This window comes from Myodes glareolus, chromosome 3 (genome assembly GCF_982192425.1).
Source record: "Myodes glareolus chromosome 3, mMyoGla1.1, whole genome shotgun sequence".
In the NCBI taxonomy this organism is placed as follows: Eukaryota; Metazoa; Chordata; class Mammalia; order Rodentia; family Cricetidae; genus Myodes; species Myodes glareolus.
The window spans coordinates 2,200,565-2,222,624 of NC_142028.1; the positions used below are offsets into that span (position 1 = coordinate 2,200,565).

The 22,060-nt window shown below is 36.3% G+C and overlaps 1 protein-coding gene and 1 pseudogene across 1 annotated transcript; both read right to left on the reverse strand.

Annotated features, from left to right (window-relative positions):
• Window positions 1-653: 653 nt before the first annotated feature.
• Window positions 654-7,620, reverse strand: LOC148122512 (olfactory receptor 10AG1-like; annotated as a pseudogene).
• Window positions 7,621-19,340: 11,720 nt separating this feature from the next.
• Window positions 19,341-20,291, reverse strand: LOC148122513 (olfactory receptor 10AG1-like). Its single transcript, XM_087903844.1, has one exon. The coding sequence runs from the start codon at window positions 20,289-20,291 to the stop codon at window positions 19,341-19,343; it is 951 nt and encodes a 316-aa protein (XP_087759970.1).
• Between the last annotated feature and the right edge of the window lie 1,769 nt (window positions 20,292-22,060).

Consider the following 22,060-nt stretch of genomic DNA (forward strand, 5'->3'; position numbering starts at 1 on the left):
AATGCACATTGATGTGACGGCCTAAACTGTTGACAATAAATAAGAATTGAATTCTCAGTCCTATAGAAGACATTTGTATACCATTAAAGCTTCTAAGGCTATCAAAAATGAATCACTGAAGGAATAGAGAACAACAGGATGAGGGAAATGGTTACAAAATGTCAGCAATTGAGCTTAACAAAGTCAATGAGATTTTGAAGTCCCAGTTGCAGTTCTTGATTTTACTGGGCCTGACTATAATTGGCACTGTCAAGAATAAGTTAAGAAAATGAGGAGGAAACTTACTACCTACCTACCTACTAACAAGTTCACTGAGAGTAGGAGTCCATGCCCGAGTTTGATTATGCATAATACTTTCAAACCTGTGTTCATACAAGGACCTCAGTTAATATTGTTTAAACAAAGCAAAACGACATACATGTGGGGAGGATTTGGAGGGAGGAAATGAGTTTTGAGAGGAATAGGGAATGCAATACATACATGTAGAAAATGTCAAAGAAAAAATTTAATTAAAATGCTTCATTAGACATACAAGATTGACGTTATAACAATCGGGTTAGTGTATTTCCATGCAAAGTAATGTTATACTAACTTTAAAAAGTAATAAAGAAATGTCACAGCAGTAATTAGTGTTTCAAAAGACAAATCTGGTGTTATACTTTGTTCCTAAGGCTGTATATCATGGGATTGAACATGGGTGTCACAACGGTGTAGAAAAGAGAGAGGACTTTGTCACTTATTGCAGAATATGTTGACTTTGGCATTAAATAGGTAATAAATGCAGAGACATAAAACAAAATTACCACCACCAGATGAGAAGAACATGTGGAGAAGGCTTTTGCCCATCCGTGAGCAGTTGACAACCTGAAATGGTGGCAATTATTTTGCTGTTTGATGTTATTATTAATAAAAAAGGGATAGCACCTAGCAAAATACTCACTACATAGACATACAGCTCATTAACAGAAGTATCTCTACAAGCCAGCTTAAGTACAGGGGATATGTCACAGAAGAAGTGATCTATCTGGTTAGCGTTGCAGAAGTGTAGAGAGAATATCTGACAAGATTGCCCTAGGTGGAAAGGAATGCCACTAAACCAGGAGACCACTGCCAGATGTATGCATTTTATCTGGTTCATGACTAGAGGATAGTGCAGAGGGTTGCAGATAGCCACATAGCGGTCATAGGACATCACAGCCAAAAGAATACTACTGTCTGTAGTTGCCAGAATTAGAAAGAAACACATTTGTGTGGCACAGGCCAGAAGAGAAATGCTTCTGTCCTGAGTCCAAATGCTATGCAGAATCCTAGGCAGAGTGACTGATACATAACAGTTTTCCAGAAAAGAAAAATTAGTCAGGAAAAAATACATGGGTCTGTGTAGTGCATTATCAGTTCTAGTTATCAAAATTATGGAGCTATTTCCAATTAGGATAATCATGTATATTACGGAGAACATACCAAAGAGAAAGCCCTGGAGGTTTGGAAGGTCAGAGAATCCCAGGAGGAGAAAGTGTGTCACTGTGGAAATATTTTCCTCTGCCTTGATGTTTGTGTGTTTCATCTGTGGGGATGATTCAACCATAATTACACTTCCTTATTCTTAGATTTGTTATATAATTCAGAAAACTATTTTCATATATTTGATTTTGCTTATGAATACACACACCACACACCACACCACACACACACACACACACACACACACACACACACACACACTCATCAAGATATACAGATACACTTATATCTGGATGAAAGCAATATTTGGCATGACATATACTCTTTGTCTCTAAATAAACTTTTTAGGCAATTGATACTGTTTTTCACCTTTCTACAGGGTGTATAATACATTTTCTTCTTAATGGCACAATGAAACATAATAGTTTAAATGATTATGTAAATATCCAAAGTGACAAATTCTGATTAATGACTTCATTTTCAGTTGACTCTTTAATTATATCCAAATTGTTTCCTTGTATTTTTATAAAATATCTCTATTTGCTTAAAATTATCTAGAGAAAAATACATTTAATTATTTAATTTGGTTTTTTAAAGCCCTTTTAACCCAGTAGTCCTTTAAATATGTATGCAATTTCATTGCAAAATTCATAATAAATTTAAAATCAGATTTGATGAGATTCTATTTTACATTCTAAATTTGGGAAGTTTGTTGTAAAAGCTATGCAATCACAAGATATATTTTTTACATATTTGGAATTCATTAAAACCAAAATATATAATAATTACTGATTTCTTCTTCTTCTTCTTCTTCTTCTTCTTCTTCTTCTTCTTCTTCTTCTTCTTCTTCTTTCTATAAATAGTACTTACTGGTGCAGTGTCATTTGTTTCTGGTGCAATAGTCTAAGCCACAGCCTTTTGAAGGCTAGTCAAGCAGTCTAAATTTAAGGTATTTGTTCAGCTCCTGTAAGCAAGTTGTGTACACAAAATGCAAAAACAAACTCAAATTATTGAACATTCCTCTCTCTGTCTCTCTCTTTCCCTATACCATGTCTCTGTGTGTGCAGGTGTGTCAGTTTTAAGTCTTCAGATTCTCACTTTTTATGCTAAGAAAGAAATTCAGTAGAAATTTCAAGTAACCATTATCACTTTTTATTTAAATACTTTATAAAAATTAACTGTGAGCACTTTTGAAACAATGATTTCTTTGAAGTAGACATAATGGTATTAATTAAAACATCTAATATACTTGGAAATTTAAATTAATATGAAAATTAAATAGGTATAGAATCTCCTGAATTTTAAGAGATGAGCTTGTGACTTTTGTCTTTAAGATCATTTATACACTTATGTTAAAGACATATATAGCTGCATCATTTTTAAAGAGTTTTCCTGGAAAAGATTTTGTCAAACCAGTTGAAAATGGTTATAATAACATTCTCAGACTCTCTTGTGAAAGACCTTAACATTCTGCCACTAGGAGCGTTTTCAATCACTGTAGGTATCAAGCCCACGTCAGTGATGTTCACTCAGCATTTCATTCTCTATTGTAGATAGGTGAATTGTTATGATGTGTTTCCTAGATATCATATCATTGAAACTTTTAAACATATTACTAAAAGAAAATAGCAATGCATCTTACCAACTCTATGTTGATGACCATGATCCTTAATGTATTATTCTTTCACATGAAAATGAATTGCATAAACTGTTTTCTCTGTATCATATATAAATAATTAAGAGAAAAATAGTGCAAAGCCCATCAGAAAAAGTGTTTGAAACTCAACCAATAGGTAAATAATGTAATATTTTTAAAATTACTTTTTGTAGTTTTATCCAAATGCTGATATTAAAAATAAAAGAACACAAATTTGTGATCAATCAAATGTAGTCTGTGCTCTTTGGAATTAGGTAAATAATAATCTTTACCTTGACTTAATGACATTCAGTAGTAAAATGATGAGGAATTTTTTATAAGATCAAGAGCTTCTCTTATTTGAAACAGAAGTCAAACACCTTCCAAAATATATTCTCCTGTTATAATGCACTATTCTACTTAACAAGGATTGTTCTCTACCCTGGGGACAACTCCTTTTCCGTGCTAGTTTCTAATTGTTAAGAACTCTTTTTTGTTTCAGTCATGAATTAGCATAACAAGAACCACAAATTAAGTTAATGATACATACAATATATGCATATATATAGTCAGTATTTGTTTATGTTATTATTAAGAAATACTAGAACATAACATATGAGTAATTGGTGACTACACATTTTATAGCACTGAAGGTTGAAACTAAGGCTTCCCAGTGGATAAGAAACAGTAACTGAAACACTATTTCAGCACTGTTATTTATTGAGCTATGGGACAACTAGATATCTAAACTTGCTCTGATCCACTTGTCGATGTATTCATAATGCAGATGTCAGTAGTTTGTGACACATTCCTAAAGTGTATCTGCATTTTATATACACAAGACATTTCACTATGACTGAAAGTGTGTAATATCTCAAAGTAGTTTAAAGTGTACTTTTTGACACCACAAATCTAATAACATTTTCACAACTTCAATATGTCTTTCATTCACAGATATATTGCCGAGAAGGGACACATTTTATTTCAACTGACAAAAATAAATAAAGTAACAAACAAAGAATAAATAAATAAAAACTGTCCATGTTCCACCTAAACAATTTGAACCAGGAAAGTTATGTAGAATTGCCAATAAAAATCGCTCATCAAATCTAGTTACAAATCTACAGTACCTGGGAGGACAGATTTCCAAATGTATTACGTAGATGGAATACCACGGATGGGCTAGTATTCTCAAGTATTGACACCATTTGCACTTAGAGGTCACATCAAATGACTGATGGATTCAGAGATCCATCAAATCATTGAATGAGTTACCCATGAATGGTTGTTCTTCTTGATTTCAAATTCAATAGGAGAATTTTGATAAAACTCCTAAAATCCCATATAAACATACATGAACTCACATTCCCAAAATGAATGGAAGATAATATTAAAGGACTGAGACTCTTTCATTAATTTACAGAAATGTTAAGTTTGTGATTAAAGAAACTATGATTAAGAATTACGCACTATCATCCAGTCTGTATGTTGACATCCTTCCCAATGATGGAAGACTATGTATTAATGTGTCAATTTGGGATGATGTAATTGGCTTTAATGTGGTTAAATTGAATATATTAATAGCTTACTGCTATAAGTCACTTTGTTTTCACCTACTTTTGTGTCACTACAAGTGGAAGCCCAAAAATAAGATCCTATTGCCAGGCTGACCAAAGGTCAGAGAATTGGGATTAACCTCTATTTCTTCAAGATTATTCTGTTTCTACCGTAAACAAAACTCCCACCTAGATTTAAATCAGAGCATTCTGATCTCTCAAGGTTATTTTCAACAGGTGTGGCTAATAACCACAACGCGTATTTCAGGAATCGAGAAGTAGATATGTTTCTACCTCAAACAAAAGTCTAAGGATCCAACTGAGTGTTCCTTTAAGGAGATCACTTTACAGAATACTTTGGTCTACGGTGTAAGAATGCCTTGTTTTGTTCTAGCAACACAATGTTTAACTATTGATATAGCCCACAAACTTCAACTGATCTGTTCATTTCCCTATATCATGTTAATGCCCTTTTTTTGTCTTTCTTTTAAAGTTTGGGGTCTTGGGTATTGTAAGCAATTGGAAATTAAAAGCAGGCAATTTCAGTATTCACTGAAACTCCCTTCCAATACTATTCTATGACTTTCTGCCTTATATTTTCATGTCTTCATTTTCTTTACTATACTTTTAAATCTCAATGGACCTAACCTGGCAAAAGATATTTTTGTCGAAGCTGGTCTCCGACAACTACATAATTGGTATCAAGCATCTTTTACATGCTTTGTTCCCATTTAGTCTCTTACTAATACTTTGATTTTATTCTATTGAATATTTCGTACAAAGATAAACACAATTCAGACTATGACTTTAGAAATTTATTTTCTTTTCCTTTCTGTTTTTCTTTTCTTTTTTTTTGTTTTTACTTTTTAATAGAGGGATTCTCTGTAGCTTTAGAGCCTGTCCTGGAATTAGCTCTTGTAGGTCAGGCTGGTCTTGAACTCAAAAGATCTACTTTGGCTTCTGAGTGATGGGATTAAAGGAGTGTGCCACCACTGTCTTGCTAGAAATTTAATTTTTTTTTAATTTAAGTGACCATAAATGTCATTTTCAATTACTAAAAGTTCTTTGCAAAATTTTATATCATTTGTATGTGTGTGAACACATAAAATCTCAAAAATTTGATGCTATGGGAGCACCTTCTGCTCCTTCAGCCAGTCTTCACTGGAGCAGGAGCCAGAACCAAGCACCAGAACCAAGAGAGCAAACCGAGGCTTGGTGCTCTTTTTTAAAGAGAAATATACCACGTCCCAATGGGCTGGTATTTCAGCGGCTATTGGCTGAAGGAGCAGAAGGTGTTCCCGCAGCAATCTGACTAACTAAATTCTGTCTAAACAAGGATAACAACAATAGACATGCAAAGCTGGAATGAGGAAAGTCAAGAAAGCATGAACTGTACCAAGCAACGAAAGGCAACAATAGAATATTAAAATAAGAACAAATATTCTTTTGTCTTTCCGAGATAAGAGCAGGCGAATTGGTTATCCCAAACCAAATGATCATCCCTGAAAGTATGCAAACAAGTAACATTAAACAGACAGAGCAGTCTGTGCTTAGGAAATATATATATGTCTACAAATGCACATATATGTATGTAAAATATTTTTTTACCATTGTTCTTCTACTTTATTTATTTATTTATCTATTTTTTTATTTTTTTCAAAGTTTATTAAATTATAAAAGTTTCCATTTCCACCCCTCCTCCCAAAACCCTCCAACTCCCCTCCCCACTTCCCCTACTCCTCCCTCTCCATCCCCAAGAGCAGTCAGGGTTTCCTGCCCTGTGGGAAGTTCAAGTTCCTCCCCCCTCCCTCCAGGTCCAGGAAGGTGAGCATCCAAGGAGACTGGATCAGAAAATCCAGTATATGCAGAGGAAACAAGTCCCAGTGTAATTGTCAATGGCTTTTCAGAAAGGCTCCAGGCGAGCCACATTCAGAGAATCTGGTTGGATCACGTGCTGGTTCAGTCCCAGTCCAACTGGCCTTGGTGAACTCCCATTGGAGTCCCTTGTATCAGTGGGTAAACACACTCCTCACGGTCCTGCCTTTGTTGTTCATGTTCTCCCTTCTACTGCTCCTCATTTGGACCTTGGGGAGCTCAGTTCGGTGCTCCAATGTGGGTCTCCATCTGTATCGCCATCCATTGTCGGATGAAGTTTCCCTCTGGTCTTGCCTTCTTTACTCACGTTCTCTTTCCTTCTGCTTCTCATTTGGACCTAGGGAGTTAAGTCCAGTGTTCCAATGTGGGTCTCTGTCTCTATCTCCATCCATCGCCAGATGAAGGTTCTATGGTGATAAGCAAAATATTCATCAGTATGGTTATGGGCCAAGGCCGGTTCAGGCACCCTCTCCTCTGTCCAGAGAACAATCTGGGGATCTCTCTTGGACCTGGGATCCCATTTATAATCAAGTATCTTGTAAATCCTAAAATGACTCCCTTAGTTGAGATATTTTCTTCCCTGATCCCATATCCATCCTTCCTCCCTCCCCCACATCCCAGTGCCCCGAGCTTTCCCCATTCCTCCCCTACTTGCTTCTCTCTAACCCTCTGCCCTTCCAACAACCCTCCCACCCCCCCATGTACCCGAGGTTACCTGGGACTCTTGTCTGTTTCCAAGCTCCAGGGGGATAACTACATGATTTTCTTCAGGTTCACCTTCTTATTCAGCTTCTCTAGGATCACGAATAATAGGCTCAAAGACCTTTAATTATGGCTAGAATCCTCTTATGAGTGAATACATACAATATTCCTCTTTTTGGGTCTGGCTTACCTCACTCAGTAAAGCGTTTTCTATGTCCATCCATTTGCATGCAAAATTCAAGATGTCATTGTTTTTTACCGCTGAGTAAAACTCTAATGTATATATGTTCCACACCTTCTTTAACCATTCTTCTATTGAGGGGCACCTAGGTTGTTTCCAGGTTCTGGCTATTACAAATAGTGCTGCTATGAACATACTTGAACAAATGCTTTTGTGGTATGATAAGGCATCTTTGGGTATATTCCCAAGAGTAGAATTGCTGGGTCTTGAGGAAGGTTGACTCCCAGTTTCTTGAGAAACCGCCACACTAATTTCCACAGTGGCTGCACAAGTTTGCATTCCCACGAACAATGGATGAGTGTTCCCCTCACCCCACATCCTCTCCAGCATAGGCTATCATTGGTGTTTTTGACTTTAGCTATTCTGACAGGTGTAAGATGGTATCTCAAAGTGGTTTTGATTTGCATTTCCCTGATCGCTAAGGAGGTTGAGCATGACCTTAAGTGTCTTTTGGCCATTCGGAGTTCTTCTGTTGAGAATTCTCTGTTCAGATCAGCACCCCATTTTTTAATTGGGTTAATTAGAGATTTAGTGTCTAGTTTTTTGAGTTCTTTGTATATTTTGGAGATCAGGCCTTTATCTGATGAGGGGTTTGTGAAGATCTTCTCCCAGTCAGAAGGTAGCCTTTTTGTCTTACTGACAGTGTGCTTTGCTTTACAGAAGCTTCTCAGTTTCAGGAGGTTCCATTTATTCATTTATTCTCTTATTGTCTGTGCTACTGGGGTTCTACCTAGGAAGTGGTCTCCTGTGCCTATGTCTTGTAGACTACTTCCCACTTTGTCTTCTATCTGGTTCAAAGTGGTCAGATTAATGTTTAGGTCTTTAATCCATTTGGACTTGACTTTTGTGCATGGTGATAGATATGGGTCTACTTTCATTCTTCTACAGGTTGACATCCAGTTATGCCAGCACCATTTGTTAAAGATGCTTTCCTTCTTCCGTTGCATACCTTTAGACCCCTTGTTGAAAATCAAGTGTTCATAGGTTTGTGGGTTAATATCTGGGTCTTCTATTCGATTCCATAGGTCGACTTCTCTGTTCTTATGCCAGTACCAAGCAGTTTTCAATACTGTAGCTGTGTAATAGAGTTTGAAGTCAGGGATGGTTATACCTCCAGACGTTCCTTTATCATATAAGATTGTTTTGGCTATCTTGGGTTTTTTGTTTTTCCATATAAAATTAATTATTATTCTTTCAAGGTCTGTGAAGAAGTTTGATGGGATTTTGATGGGGATTGCATTGAATCTATAGATTGCTCTTGGTAGAATTGCCATTATTTGTAGTATGAAGGCCGGCTTGTTGGGGTTTCTGTCCTGCCCGGTACTCCACAGCCGGCACACCCCAAAGAAAATCATGCACAAGACTCCATAAGATTATAAACTGATTGGCTCATTAGGTCAGGCTTCTTGTTAACTCTTATAACTTATATTAACCCATTATTCTAATCTATGTTAGCCATAATGGCTCCATACCTTTTTCAGCTGGGCAGGTTACATGTTGTCTCTTCGGTGGTCTGTACAGGAGTCGCTGAGAGAGAGCTTCTGCTTCCAGAATACTCCCAGTCTCTTTGCTCCACCCCTACTTCCTGTCTGGCTTTCCCGCCTATACTGCCTGCCTGACCAATCAGCGTTTTATTAAAATATGATTGACAGAATACAGATAATTCTCCTGCACCAATTATTACAATGTTGATCCTCCCAATCCAAGAGCAAGGGAGATCTTTCCATTATCTTGTATCCTCCTCAATTTCTTTCTTCAAGGACTTAAAGTTCTTGTCAAATATGTCTTTCACTTCCTTGGTCAGAGTTATCCCACGATATTTTATGTTATTTGTGGCTATCGTGAAAGGTGAAGTTTCTCTGATTTCCCTCCCTGCTTCTTTATCCTTTGTGTATAAGAGGGCAACTGATTTTTTGGAGTTGATCTTGTATCCTGCCACATTACTATAGGTGTTTATCAGCTGTAGGAGTTCTTTGGTAGAGTTTTTGGGGTCGCTCATGTATACTACCATATCGTCTGCAAATAACGAGAGTTTAACTTCTTCCTTTCCAATTCGAATCCCCTTGATCCCCTGATGTTGTCGTATTGCTATTGCAAGAATTTCTAGCACTGTATTGAAGAGATATGGGGAGAGTGGACAGCCTTGTCGCGTTCCTGATTTCAATGGAATGGCTTTGAGTTTCTTTCCGTTCAGCTTGATGTTAGCTGTCGGCTTGCTGTAAATAGCTTTTATTATATTTAGGTATGATCCTTGTATCCCCAATCTCTCCAACACCTTTATTATAAAGGGATGTTGGATTTTGTCAAATGCTTTTTCAGCATCTAATGAGATGATCATATGTTTTTTTTTCTTTCAGTTTATTTATATGATGGATTACATTGATGGATTTGCGTATGTTCAACCAGCCCTGCATCTCTGGAATGAAGCCTCCTTGATCATAATGGATAATTTTTGTAATGTATTCTTGGAATCGGTTTGCCAGGATTTTATTGAGAATTTTTGCGTCGATGTTCATGAGTGAGATTGGCCTGTAATTCTCTTTTTTGGTTGTGTCTTTATGTGGTTTTGGTATCCGGGTAACTGTAGCTTCATAAAAAGAGTTTGGCAATGACTCTTCTGTTTCTATATTGTGAAATACCTTAAGGAGTATAGGTATCAGCTCTTCTTGAAAATTCTGGTAGAATTCTGCATTGAAACCATGTGGCCCTGGGCTTTTTTTGGTCAGGAGGTTTTTGATAACCGCTTCTAATTCTTCGCAACTAACAGATCTATTTAGATTGTTCACCTGGTCTTGATTTAACCTTGGTAAATGGTATTTATCTAAAATCCAATCCATTCCTTGTACATTTTCCAACTTTGTGGCATATAAACTTTCGTAGTAAGATCTAATGATTCTCTGAATTTCCTCTTTGTCTGTTGTTATGTCCCCCTTATCATTTCTGATCTTATTAATTTGAGTGTTCTCTCTCTGCCTTTTGATTAGTTTGGCCAGGGGTTTGTCAATTTTGTTGATTTTCTCCAAGAACCAACTTTTTGTTTCCTTGATTTTTTTGGATCGTTTTCTGTGTTTCTATTTTGTTGATTTCAGCCCTCAGTTTGATTATTTCCAATCTTCTATTCCTCCTGGGAGAGTCTGCTTCATTTTTTTTCCTGAGCTTTCAGGTGTGTTGTCAAGTGTCCAATATGTGCTTTCTTCGTTTTCTTTAATTGGGCACTTAGTGCTATGAACTTTCCTCTTAGCACTGCTTTCATTGTGTCCCATAGGTTTGAGTATGTTTTGTCTTTATTTTCATTAAATTCAAGGAAGACTTTAATTTCTTTCTTTATTTCTTCCTTGACCCAGGGATGATTTAGTAGTTGACTGTTCAACTTCCACGCGTGTGTAGGCTATCTGGTGCTCCAATTGTTATTGAATTCTAACTTTATGCCGTGGTGATCCAACAAGACACAGGTGGTTACTAATATTTTTATGTGTCTGTGTCAGTTTGCTTTGTTACCGAGTATGTGGTCAATTTTCGAGAAGGTTCCATGAGCTGCAGAGAAGAAGGTATATTCTTTCCTTTTTGGATGGAATGCTCTATAAATATCTGTTAAGTCCATTTGATTCATTACCTCTAGTAATTCTCTTATTTCTCTGTTGAGTTTCTGTTTGATTGACCTGTCCATTTGTGAGAGAGGTGTGTTGAAGTCTCCTACTATTAGTGTGTGTGGTTTGATGACTGCCTTGAGTTCTAAAAGTATTTCTTTTACATAAGTGGGTGCTTTTATATTAGGGGCATAGATATTCAGGATTGAGATTTCCTCCTGATTAATTGTTCCTGTTATGAGTATGAAATGTCCATCTCCATCTCTTCTGATTGATTTTAGTTTGAAGTCAATTTTGTTATATATTAGAATGGCCACACCAGCTTGTTTCTTAGGTCTGTTTGCTTGGAAAACCTTTTCCCATCCCTTTACTCTGAGTAGATGTCTATCTTTGTGATTGAGGTGTGTTTCTTTTAAACAGCAGAATGTTGGATCCTGTTTTCTTATCCAGTCTCTTAGTCTGTGCCTTTTTATAGGTGAGTTGAGACCATTAATATCAAGTGATATTAATGACCAGTGGTTGTTGATTCTTGTATTATTTGTGTGTGTGTGTGTGTGTGTAGTAGAGTTTGTGTGTTTCTCTTCTTTGAGTTGTGGTTGTGAAGGGTCACTAGATGTCTGGGTTATTGTAGGCAGTGATGGCAATGTTGGATTCCTTGGGTGCAATTTTCCTTCTATTACTTTCTGTAAGGCTGGATTTGTGGCTACAAATTGTTCAAATTTATTTTTATCCTGGAATATTTTGTTTTCTCCGTTGATAGTGAACGATAGCTTGGCTGGGTATAGTAGTCTGGGTTTGCAGCCATGGTCTCTTAGTTTCTGCATTACCTCTATCCAGGATCTTCGGGCTTTCATGTCTTCCATAGAGAAGTCTGGTGTAAGCCTGATAGGATTACCTTTATAAGTCACTTGACCTTTTTCCTTTGCAGATCTTAATATTCTTTCTTTAATCTGTATGTTTTGTGTTTTGATTATTATATGGCGAGGGGATTTTTTTTTAATCAAGTCTATTTGGTGTTCTGTATGCTTCTTGAACCTTCATAGGAATATCGTTCTTTAGATTGGGAAAGTTTTCTTCTACAATTTTGTTGAATATATTTTCTGGACCTTTGATCTGCAGTTCTTCTCCTTCTTCAATCCCTACTATTCTTAGATTTGGTTTTTTTATTTTGTCCCAGATTTCCTGATTGTTTTGTGAAGAGAATTTGTTGGATTTGCCGTTTTCTCTGACCAGAGCACTTATTTTCTCTATTGTATCTTCAGAATCTGAGATTCGTTCTTCTATCTCTTGTGTTCTATTGGTTATGCTTGATTCTGTAGTCTCCATTCATTTACCTAGGTTTTCCATATCCAGCCGGTTCTCTTTTTGTGTTTTCTTCATTGCCTCCATTTCAGTTTTCAATTCTTGAACTGTTTCCTTTACCTGTTTGATTGCTTTTTCTTGGTTTTTCAGGGTATCATTCACAGATTTACTTATTTCTTCAAACTTTTTGTTATATTTCTCATCCATTACTATACTCATTTCTTCAAACTTTTTGTTATACTTATCCAATTCTTTAAGGGAGCTATTCATATCTTATTTAAGGGTCTCTATTGCTTTCATAATGGCACTTTTTTCCACTTCTTCTGGGTTAGAGTGTTCAAGTCCTTCTATTGTAGGGTTGTTGGGATCTGGTGTTTTCATGTTGTTTTTCAGATTATTGGACGAGGTCTTGCCTTGGCGTCTGCCCATCTCTTCCTTCAAATGCTCTCTATTGTGGGTCTCCGTCTGTATCGCCATTCATCACCAGATGAAGGATCTATGGTGATAAGCAAAATATTCATCAGTATGGTTACGGAGACCCACATTGGAGCACTGGACTGAGCCCCCCAAGGTCCAAATGAGGAGCAGAAGGACGAAGAAAATGACGAAGGACTGTGAGGGATGCTATCACCCACTGATACAAGGGGTCGGATCTAATGAGAGTTTACCAAGGGCAGTTGGACTGCGACTGAACGAGCACGGGATCCAACCAGATTCTCTGAATGTCGCCGGATTTTCTGAATGTGGCTGGCCCGGAGTCTTTCTGAGAAGCCATTGACAATGTCACTGGGACTAGTTTCCTCTGCATATACTGGATTTTTGGGATCCAGTCTTTTTGGATACTCACCTTCCTGGACCTGGAGGGAGGGGGGACGATCTTGAACTTCCCACAGGGCTTGAAACCCTGACTGACCTTAGGGACAAAGAGGGAGGAGGAGAGGGAGGGGGGAGTGGAAGGGTGTTGGGAAGAGGGGCGTAAATGGAAACTTTTATAATTTAATAAAATTACTTAAAAAAAACAAAAAAAACAAATGCTCTCTATTGGAACTTCTGGTAGCGGGTCAGGTTCCCTTGTTGGGCAGGGACTTCACTGACAGAATGCCCACCTTTCCTCAGGCAGGCTATTGAAGCACAGGCACTCCCGCTTTCCGGGATGAGCCTACAGCGCAGGTCCAGCGTGCAAGGCAGCTGAGCTGGGGAAATTTTATGGCCCCAGTGGGAAGGGAGAAATATAGGAATTTGTACCTGGATGGAAGCTGGGATGGCAGGCGGGAGAGCTTAGCAGGGTAGAGCCAGCACTGCAGGGTGGCCTGGGAGTCTATGGGGTGGGGGAAAGCCCGAGCTCCTCCTCACTAGACCCTGCCGTGGGCCCCAAGCAAACTCACCCCTCTGATGTCCCTCTGCTAGATGTCAGGGCCCCTTGCTGGTCAGGAATGTTGCTGAGCTGATTCCGGGTCCACCTGTCCTCAGGGAGGCCTTTAAGACCCAGGAACTGCCTCCTGCCGGGATGCGCCTACAGCCCAGGCCCAGCGTACAAGGCAGATGAGCTGGGGAAATTTTATGGCCCCAGTGGGAAGGGAGAAATATAGGAATTTGTACCTGGACGGAAGTTGGGGTGGTAGGCGGGAGAGCTTAGCAGGGTGGAGCCAGCACTGCAGGGTGGCCTGGGAGTCTATGGGGTATGTAAAATATTAATGATATGTAATGATATTAATGATAAAAGAGGCCATGAATTTGAAAAACCTGAAGGGGTACAAGGAAAGGTATGGATTAAAGAAAGGAGTTGTGAGTAAAATATAATTATATTATAAAAATTAAAATAAAATAAGAAGTGAATTTTTATGAAAAGAAAAGATAAACCACTTCATCTCATGTTAATTCACACTGAACACACCTAGGATTTTCCCTTGAAATTATTTTTTAGGCAAAGTTAGTTTTAAATAACTTTTCTGAGTTTTCTTTATTTAAAGTTTCTTTTTAAAAATTCATTTCAATTATTTTGTACAATATACTTTTTTCTTCTTCATTCTTTTTTCATTTATTAAAATTTTCCACCTCCTCCCATCCTCCCATTTCCCTCTCACTCCCCCTACTCCCACTCCCCCTTGCTCTCCAGTCTCTAATATACTTTTATAATACTTTTTCCCCCCAACTCCTCCCAGATCCTTGCCACTCTCATATTTCTCCCAATTTCATTCTCCCTGCTGAAAGATACACAGCAGAAAAAAAATGACATCTTGAAATTTGCATACAAATGAATGGACCTAGAAAGCATCACATTGAATGACGTAACCCAGACCCAGAAAGACAAATATTATTATACTCACCCATAATTGGCCTTTAGATATAAATCAAAAAAAAACTGACCTACAATTCGCAATATTAGGAAACCTAAGCAGCAATGAGAAGTGTAAGGGAGACATATATGGATCTAATCTATATGAAAGAAGAAAAAGACAATATCTCCTGAGTAAATTTTGAGCATGGGGATCATGAAATTTATAAAAAAAGGATGCAATTATAGAAAAATTAAATTAAATTCATTCATTCTGTCTCAAAAAATCAATACAAAATATTTAGCTTGAGATATTTTATTGGAATTTCTAAGTTAAAGTATATATATATATATATATATATATATATATATATATATATGAGATAAAAGTAAAGGTAAAATGTTTATAAAAACAAAGGGTTAATGGGCAACTACTTGAGGAAAAAAGGGAGACAAATCAGAAGGGAGAAAAAGACATAGGAAGGTGGCATTAGTGAGAAATTTCCTCCAAGTGCACTTCCTACTGTGCGAAAATGTCCATTTGTCCCAATGTGATGTATAATGAATGGAGTCAGAAACAAAAACACTTGGCATCTTTCTCAAAATTGTTTAGATGATGTATGACTCAATTTCTGTTATATTGAAATAAATTGATGGCTATAAATGTTAAGTTAATGAACATATCATCAGTTTGTGCTGTGAAAGAAAGGCTAACATTGGGAGATATATATGTAAGATAATCTTTCAATATATGAGTTCAGTAAATTGGTCCTGATATATATTAAGTTAAATGCTGTTTTCATGTGTTGATGTGAGGTATTCAACAAAATTTCACAAAATTCTGAAATAGATTAAGAAATATTCACTGATTCAATAATGTATTTAGTCTCTTATTCAATTAATCTTCTACATTTGAGTACCACAATTTAGACCATGCAGTACAAAATGATACACAGGAAATATTCTTGTGATGATTTGGGAAATCATTATGGGAAACAATTTAACAGATATAATGTCAGGAGCAACGTGTTATGTGATAACTTCTGTTGTGATCTTTGCCCAAGTGGGTTCATATGTTTAAGGGAAGGGACTTGAAGATTAGGAATGTTAAGTAGGAGGAATGGAGATAAGAAAGAAACACAGAGACACAGGATAGTAACAGGGGTCAACTCAGAGAATGCTAACTACTGAATTCTGTCTTCTGAGTTTGTCCATGTTTATTTCTCCATAAACTTTTATACCCTAATATGAATCGGGGGAAGAAGGCAAAAGGCTGCTTTAACATGACACAATGGATAATCAAAGCAGTTACTTGCCCCAATACTTGTTACATCAAGTTTCTGAATCCTAAGTTAAGCATTCTGTGTATAGATAGTGAAAATACCCTAGATCAAGTATCCTGAGGTGAGCCATTCCTTAGGTCACATATTCTATTTCAAAAGAAAGAGCAGAAGTTTGCTTAACGACTCTGACCTTTGGACAGGGTGGAGCGGATGTACCTCTATGGGCAATCTTAACATCCAAAGCACCAAGTAACCAACCCTAAGTTAAGGTGTGTAGCCATACCTGTTGTCAACAACTTTGAGCAAGCTACATAAACTCAACTCTGATCTACAGACAAGATAGGATAGGCTCACATATTTGGATAATTTCCACATATATCAACAGATTAAATTCTGCTTATGTTTCCAAAGGAAAATGTGATATATATATATATATATATATATATATATATATATATATATAATATTACTTTATTTATTAGATATATTTCTTCATAGCACTGGAGAAAGATTGTTTTGTCTAGTAAATATATTCTTTAATAATTTAATTAGTGTAAAAATCTATCTCTTTTCATTATACATTCCAATTCCAGTTCCCAGTCCTTCCCCTTCTCCCACTACCTCAACATCCCCCTCAACTCACTTCCTTCCACTCCTCAGAAAGGGTAAAGTTTCCCAATGGGAGTTATCAAAGTCTAGCACATTGCTTTGAGGCAGGACAAAGGTCCTCTCCACTATATCTAGGGTGACCAAGGTCTCCCTCGAAAAAGAAAGTATCCTAAAAAAGCCAGAACAAGCAGAAAGGCTAAATCCTGGTCTCATTGCCACATCCATAAACTGTTGTAAAACATTCAGAGGGCCTAGTTTGGTCCTATGTTTGTTCCCCCACTGTCCAGTTGGGGTTGGTGAGCTCTGGTATTGGACATAGAGAGGGAGCTACCCTATGTGTTTATTGACTGTGAACTGAGATTATATTGCCCATGGGGTACTTAAATTCTATCAGAAAATCAGGCCTACAAATGATGCTCAAGAACTTATAAAATACACCAGATCAAGAAATAGGGATATCTTACTCACTTGGAACTTATTAAAAATGTAAAAGTAACAATTTTGTTAAATGAAAAAAAAGTCCATGGTAACAATCAATGGAAGAAATATTTGCAGAATATAAGATATCTTTACTAGGCATAGTTCTGGTATATATGCCTATATAATGAAAAATATTTAAATTATCCATAATATAAACAAACTTGGAAATATGCAGTTTACAAAATATGATATCCAGATGTCCACTACACAGAGTAACATGCCCTGTCTCTTTGGTCATCACGGAAAAATGGATCAAAACTACACTGAATTTGTATCTTGTTACACTGTAAATTTTATTCAGTAGGAAAATAAATAAAAGGGCAAATATGTTAGTGGAACAATTAAGAAAAAAAAAAGTTCCAAAGGATCTAAACACCTTTCTGATTTCAGTGGCTCCTGTCCACCTGTGAAGGACCTAAACCCACACAGGTATGCACAAATTCACATAAATAGGAAATCACAATAATGGAAACAAATACATAAAAATAATGATAGCAAGGGAAAAAGAGAGAGAACCATTTCACAGTTTTGTAGAATGCAAAACTGTCTAGACTCTAAAGAAAAGACCATTAAAGTTTTTCCAAACTAAAAATAAATCAACTATATGGCCAAGATAGAGCACTTTTGAGTAATGTTTAAGGACTCCTATATCAACAGATGACAGGTACTATCAAATCAATATTATAGCAATATTACTAATAGATAAGTTTGAAAAGCAAACTAAGTATCATTTGCAAAGGAATTACTAAAGAAAGTGTAGCATATGAACATACAGTAGATCTTATAGCAACTATGAAGAAAATAAATTACATCCTTTAGAGGAAAATTCATAAAGTCATCATAAATTAATTCTTTTTCAGACATAAAACTTTATTTCTTTTGTTTGTTAAAGTTTGCTTGTTTTCTGTCATTTGGGGTCTATATATTTTATTTATATTAATATGAATTTCAAATATATATATATACATATATATATATGTATGTATTAGTGTGTCTCAGAGATAAATAACAAAAGGACAAAGAGGTCAAGATGACAGGAGAGGCAGGTTATTAGAAGGAATTCTACTGAAAGTATTTGTGTACATGCTTGAAAAAATCTTTTATCAAATTGTAGTATATAAAAAAAATAAATAATGCATACCATTGTGTGTGTGTATGTGTAGGAATGGGAAGAAATGCGGACAAACAGACCACTTATAAATCAAATTCTTTAATATTCCAAGTAATTTATGGAATAGATGCAGTATTAAATGAAAATATTATAAGTAATCCTAGCTTTTGAAAATAAATTCAAAGAAGCTTGCTTTATATGTGAGTGCAGTAATCTTACTGAGATACATGGTAGGTTCAATGTGGTTTTCAATCATTTTTTATCTTCTTAAATTTACCAAAATTCTAATAGAATACTGTAAGTTTAAACAATTTATCCATTAGCCTAACCCGTACTTTAAAAATGTTTAATGTACCATTATAATTATTAAATATAATAAGTATTAAGGAAAAAAAATGAAATAAAGATGTGAAGAAGAGGGGCCATGTAATTTAGATTTATAAATATGTCACATGAAAGCAAACTGATTCATATTGCTACTTTTATACGAAGATTGTGGTACACACTACATTTTATTCATGGTGAATGCACATATATTGTGTGTTTAAACTTTTGACAATCAACAAGAATTGAATACGCAATCCTAGACAAGATTTCTGTATACTCTCTAAAAAAAGGAGACACCAAATGAGTATAGAGTGGCAGGATGCAGTGAATGGTTACAAAAGCCAGCAACTGTGCTTAACAAATCCAATGGGATTTTCAAGTCACAGCAGCTGTTCTCCCTTTCACTGGACATGAATGAAATTGACACTATCAAAAATAAGTTAAGAAAATGATGAGAAAGCTTATTCTGACTACATCATTCTATTTACTAACATTCAATGAGAATGAATAAGAGTCCATGCTCAAGGTTGATTATGCATAATACATTCAAACCTGTGGTCACACAGAGGGTCTAAGTTATGTTCAATGGGTCATGAAACAAAGCAAAAACACCTACATGTGGAGAAGAATTTTGATAGAGAAAATTGAGTTTTAATAAGAATAGGGAATGTGTTACACACATGTAGAAAATGTCAAAGAAAATTTTAATTAAAATGTTTTATTGGACATAAACATTGACACTAAAACAATTTAGTTAGTGATTTCTATGAAAAGTCATGCTATACTAACTTTCAAAAGTAGCAAAGAGAGGTCATAACAGTAACATTTCAAAGGGGAAATGCATATGTAACAGTCTGTGAGAACTATGGTTGCAATTCAATCACTGTACATAAGTCTATTGTACTCTTCTAAACAATAATCTTCTCAGAGCTGCAATTACATCCTTGTTCCTAAGGCTGTATATCATGGGATTGAACATGGGAGTCACAATGGTATAAAAAAGAGAGAGGAGTTTGTCACTTACTGCAGAATGTGTTGACTTTGGCATTAAGTAGGTAATAGATGCAGACACATAAAACAAAAGCACCACCACCAGATGGGAAGAACATGTGGAAAAGGCTTTGGTCCGTCCTTGAGCAGTTGGCAGTCTCATAATGGTGGCAATGATTTTGCTATATGATGTCAGTATTAATAAAAAAGGGATTGCAGCAAGCAAGACAGTCACTAAAAAGACAAACAGCTCATTAAAGGAAGTATCTCCACAGGCCAGCTTAAGCACAGGGGGTATGTCACAGAAGAAGTGATCTATCCGGTTAGCATTGCAGAAGTGTAGAGAGAATATCTGACAAGTTTGCCCTAACTGGAAAGGCATGCCACCAAGCCAGGAGCCCACTGCCAGCTGTGTGCATTTTGTCTGGTTCATGACTAGAGGATAGTGCAGAGGGTTGCAGATAGCCACATAGCGGTCATAGGACATCACAGCAAGGAGTATATTGTCTGTAGTTGCCAGAATTAGAAAGAAACACATTTGTGTGGCACAGGCCAGAAGAGAAATGCTTCTGTCCTGGGTCCAAATGCTATACAGAATCCTAGGCAGAGTGACTGATACATAACAGATTTCCAGAAAAGAGAAATTTGTCAGGAAAAAATACATGGGTTTGTGTAGTGTAGGATCAATTCTGGTTATAACAATTATGAAGCTGTTTCCAATTATGATAGTCACATACATTATGGAGAACATACCAAATAGAAAGCCCTGGAGGTTTGGAAGGTCAAAGAATCCTAGGAGGAGAAAGTGTGTCACTGTGGAAGTATTTTCCTCTGTCTTGATATTTGTGTGTTTCATCTGTGGGGATGATTCAGCCAGAATTACATTTCCTTATCCTCGATATTATTTTATCATACAGAATTTGATATATTCATATTTGAAGATTTTAATTTCTGCTTACATATATATATATATTCATAAAGTTATACACATGTACTGTTGAAATTATAATTTGTCCTGACATATACTCTTTGGAAATAATTTTATGTTTGAAATAAATGCTATTGTTTTAACATCTTTCTACTGAGTGATTAATAAACATTCTTGTTAATGGCATGATGACACGTAATATGTTCAAGGTTTATCTAAGTAGCCAAAGTGGCAATTTCAGAATTGAAAAGTGGCTTTTCAGAAAGCCTCCAGGCCAGCCACATTCAGAGAATCCAGCCACATTCAGAGAATCTGGTTGGATCACGTGCTCGTTTAGTCCCAGTCCAACTGGCCACCCCAGTAGCACAGACAATAAGAGAATCAATGGATAAATGGGACCTCCTGAAACTGAGAAGCTTATGTAAAGCAAAGGACATCATCAGTAAGACAAAAAGGCTGCCTTCTGACTGGCAGAAGATCTTCACCAACCCCTCATCAGATAAAGGCCTGATCCCCAAAATATACAAAGAACTCAAAAAACTAGACACTAAAGCTCTAATTAACCCAATTAAAAAATGGGGTGCTGATCTGAACAGAGAATTCTCAACAGAAGAACTTCGAATGGCCAAAAGACATTTAAGGTCATGCTCAACATCCTTAGCGATCAGGGAAATGCAAATCAAAACAACTATGAGATACCATTTTACACCGGTCAGATTAGCTAAAGTCAAAAACAGCAATGATAGCCTATGCTGGAGAGGATGTGGAGAGAGGGGAACACTCATCCATTGTTGGTGGGAATGCAAACTTGTGCAGCCACTGTGGAAATCAGTGTGGTGGTTTCTCAGGAAACTGGGAGTCAACCTTCCTCAAGACCCAGCAATTCCACTCTTGGGAATATACCCAAGAGATGCCCTACCATATGACAAAAGCATTTGTTCAACTATGTTCATTTCACATCTTTCCATATCGTTTCCATCTCCCCACTATTCAACTTTATGTTATTTCTCTCCTTCTTATCATCTTAAGAAATGAAAATAATTCCAAGCCAAAAGAACAAGGCATCAATATTCAAAAATAGAAAACAAAACAGAAGTTCACCAAAACTATCACAAAAAATGGAGCCTAATTTGAGTCTTGCAAATCATGCTGAGCATGATGTGTTGTTTCTACGCAGTGACATTCTATTAGAGAATACAAACTTTCCCTTTTGGGGCAGTTATTAATTTCAAATAGTGGTTTGATTATTGGAGGGACATTATGGTTCCTTCTGCTTCTAAATGCTGGAATTTTGCTTCTTGTGAACCTGTGCTGTTGTACATGAGAAACTACCTTTTAAACATTTTTCAAATTATGTAATTAAAGATATAGCCATTATCTAAATGTGATTTTCTTAAATCTTCTTTACTTCTTTATACCTGCACAAAGTCATTTCTAAATAATTATTAACTAATTGTCATGTATAATGAGTGCTAGTAATATGTAAATCCATGATTACATTTTATTGTAAAGGCCACAACAATTAATATTCATCAGTTTTACAGAATTTATGTATTGTGTGGCATTCAGTTATAAATTTAGGTTTCAGATAATAATTTTAGTGTGATTTTGTTTTATGAACTGTGGCATTGGCATTGATGGTCAAATTCTTTGGCATTGATGGTCAAAAGAAGATCTATGTAGGGTGTGCATTTCTA

What these genes read in the sequence shown, in the direction of transcription:
- LOC148122513 (XM_087903844.1), bottom strand. Translation starts at nt 20,291, where the DNA reads ATGAAACACACAAATATCAAGACAGAGGAAAATACTTCCACAGTGACA.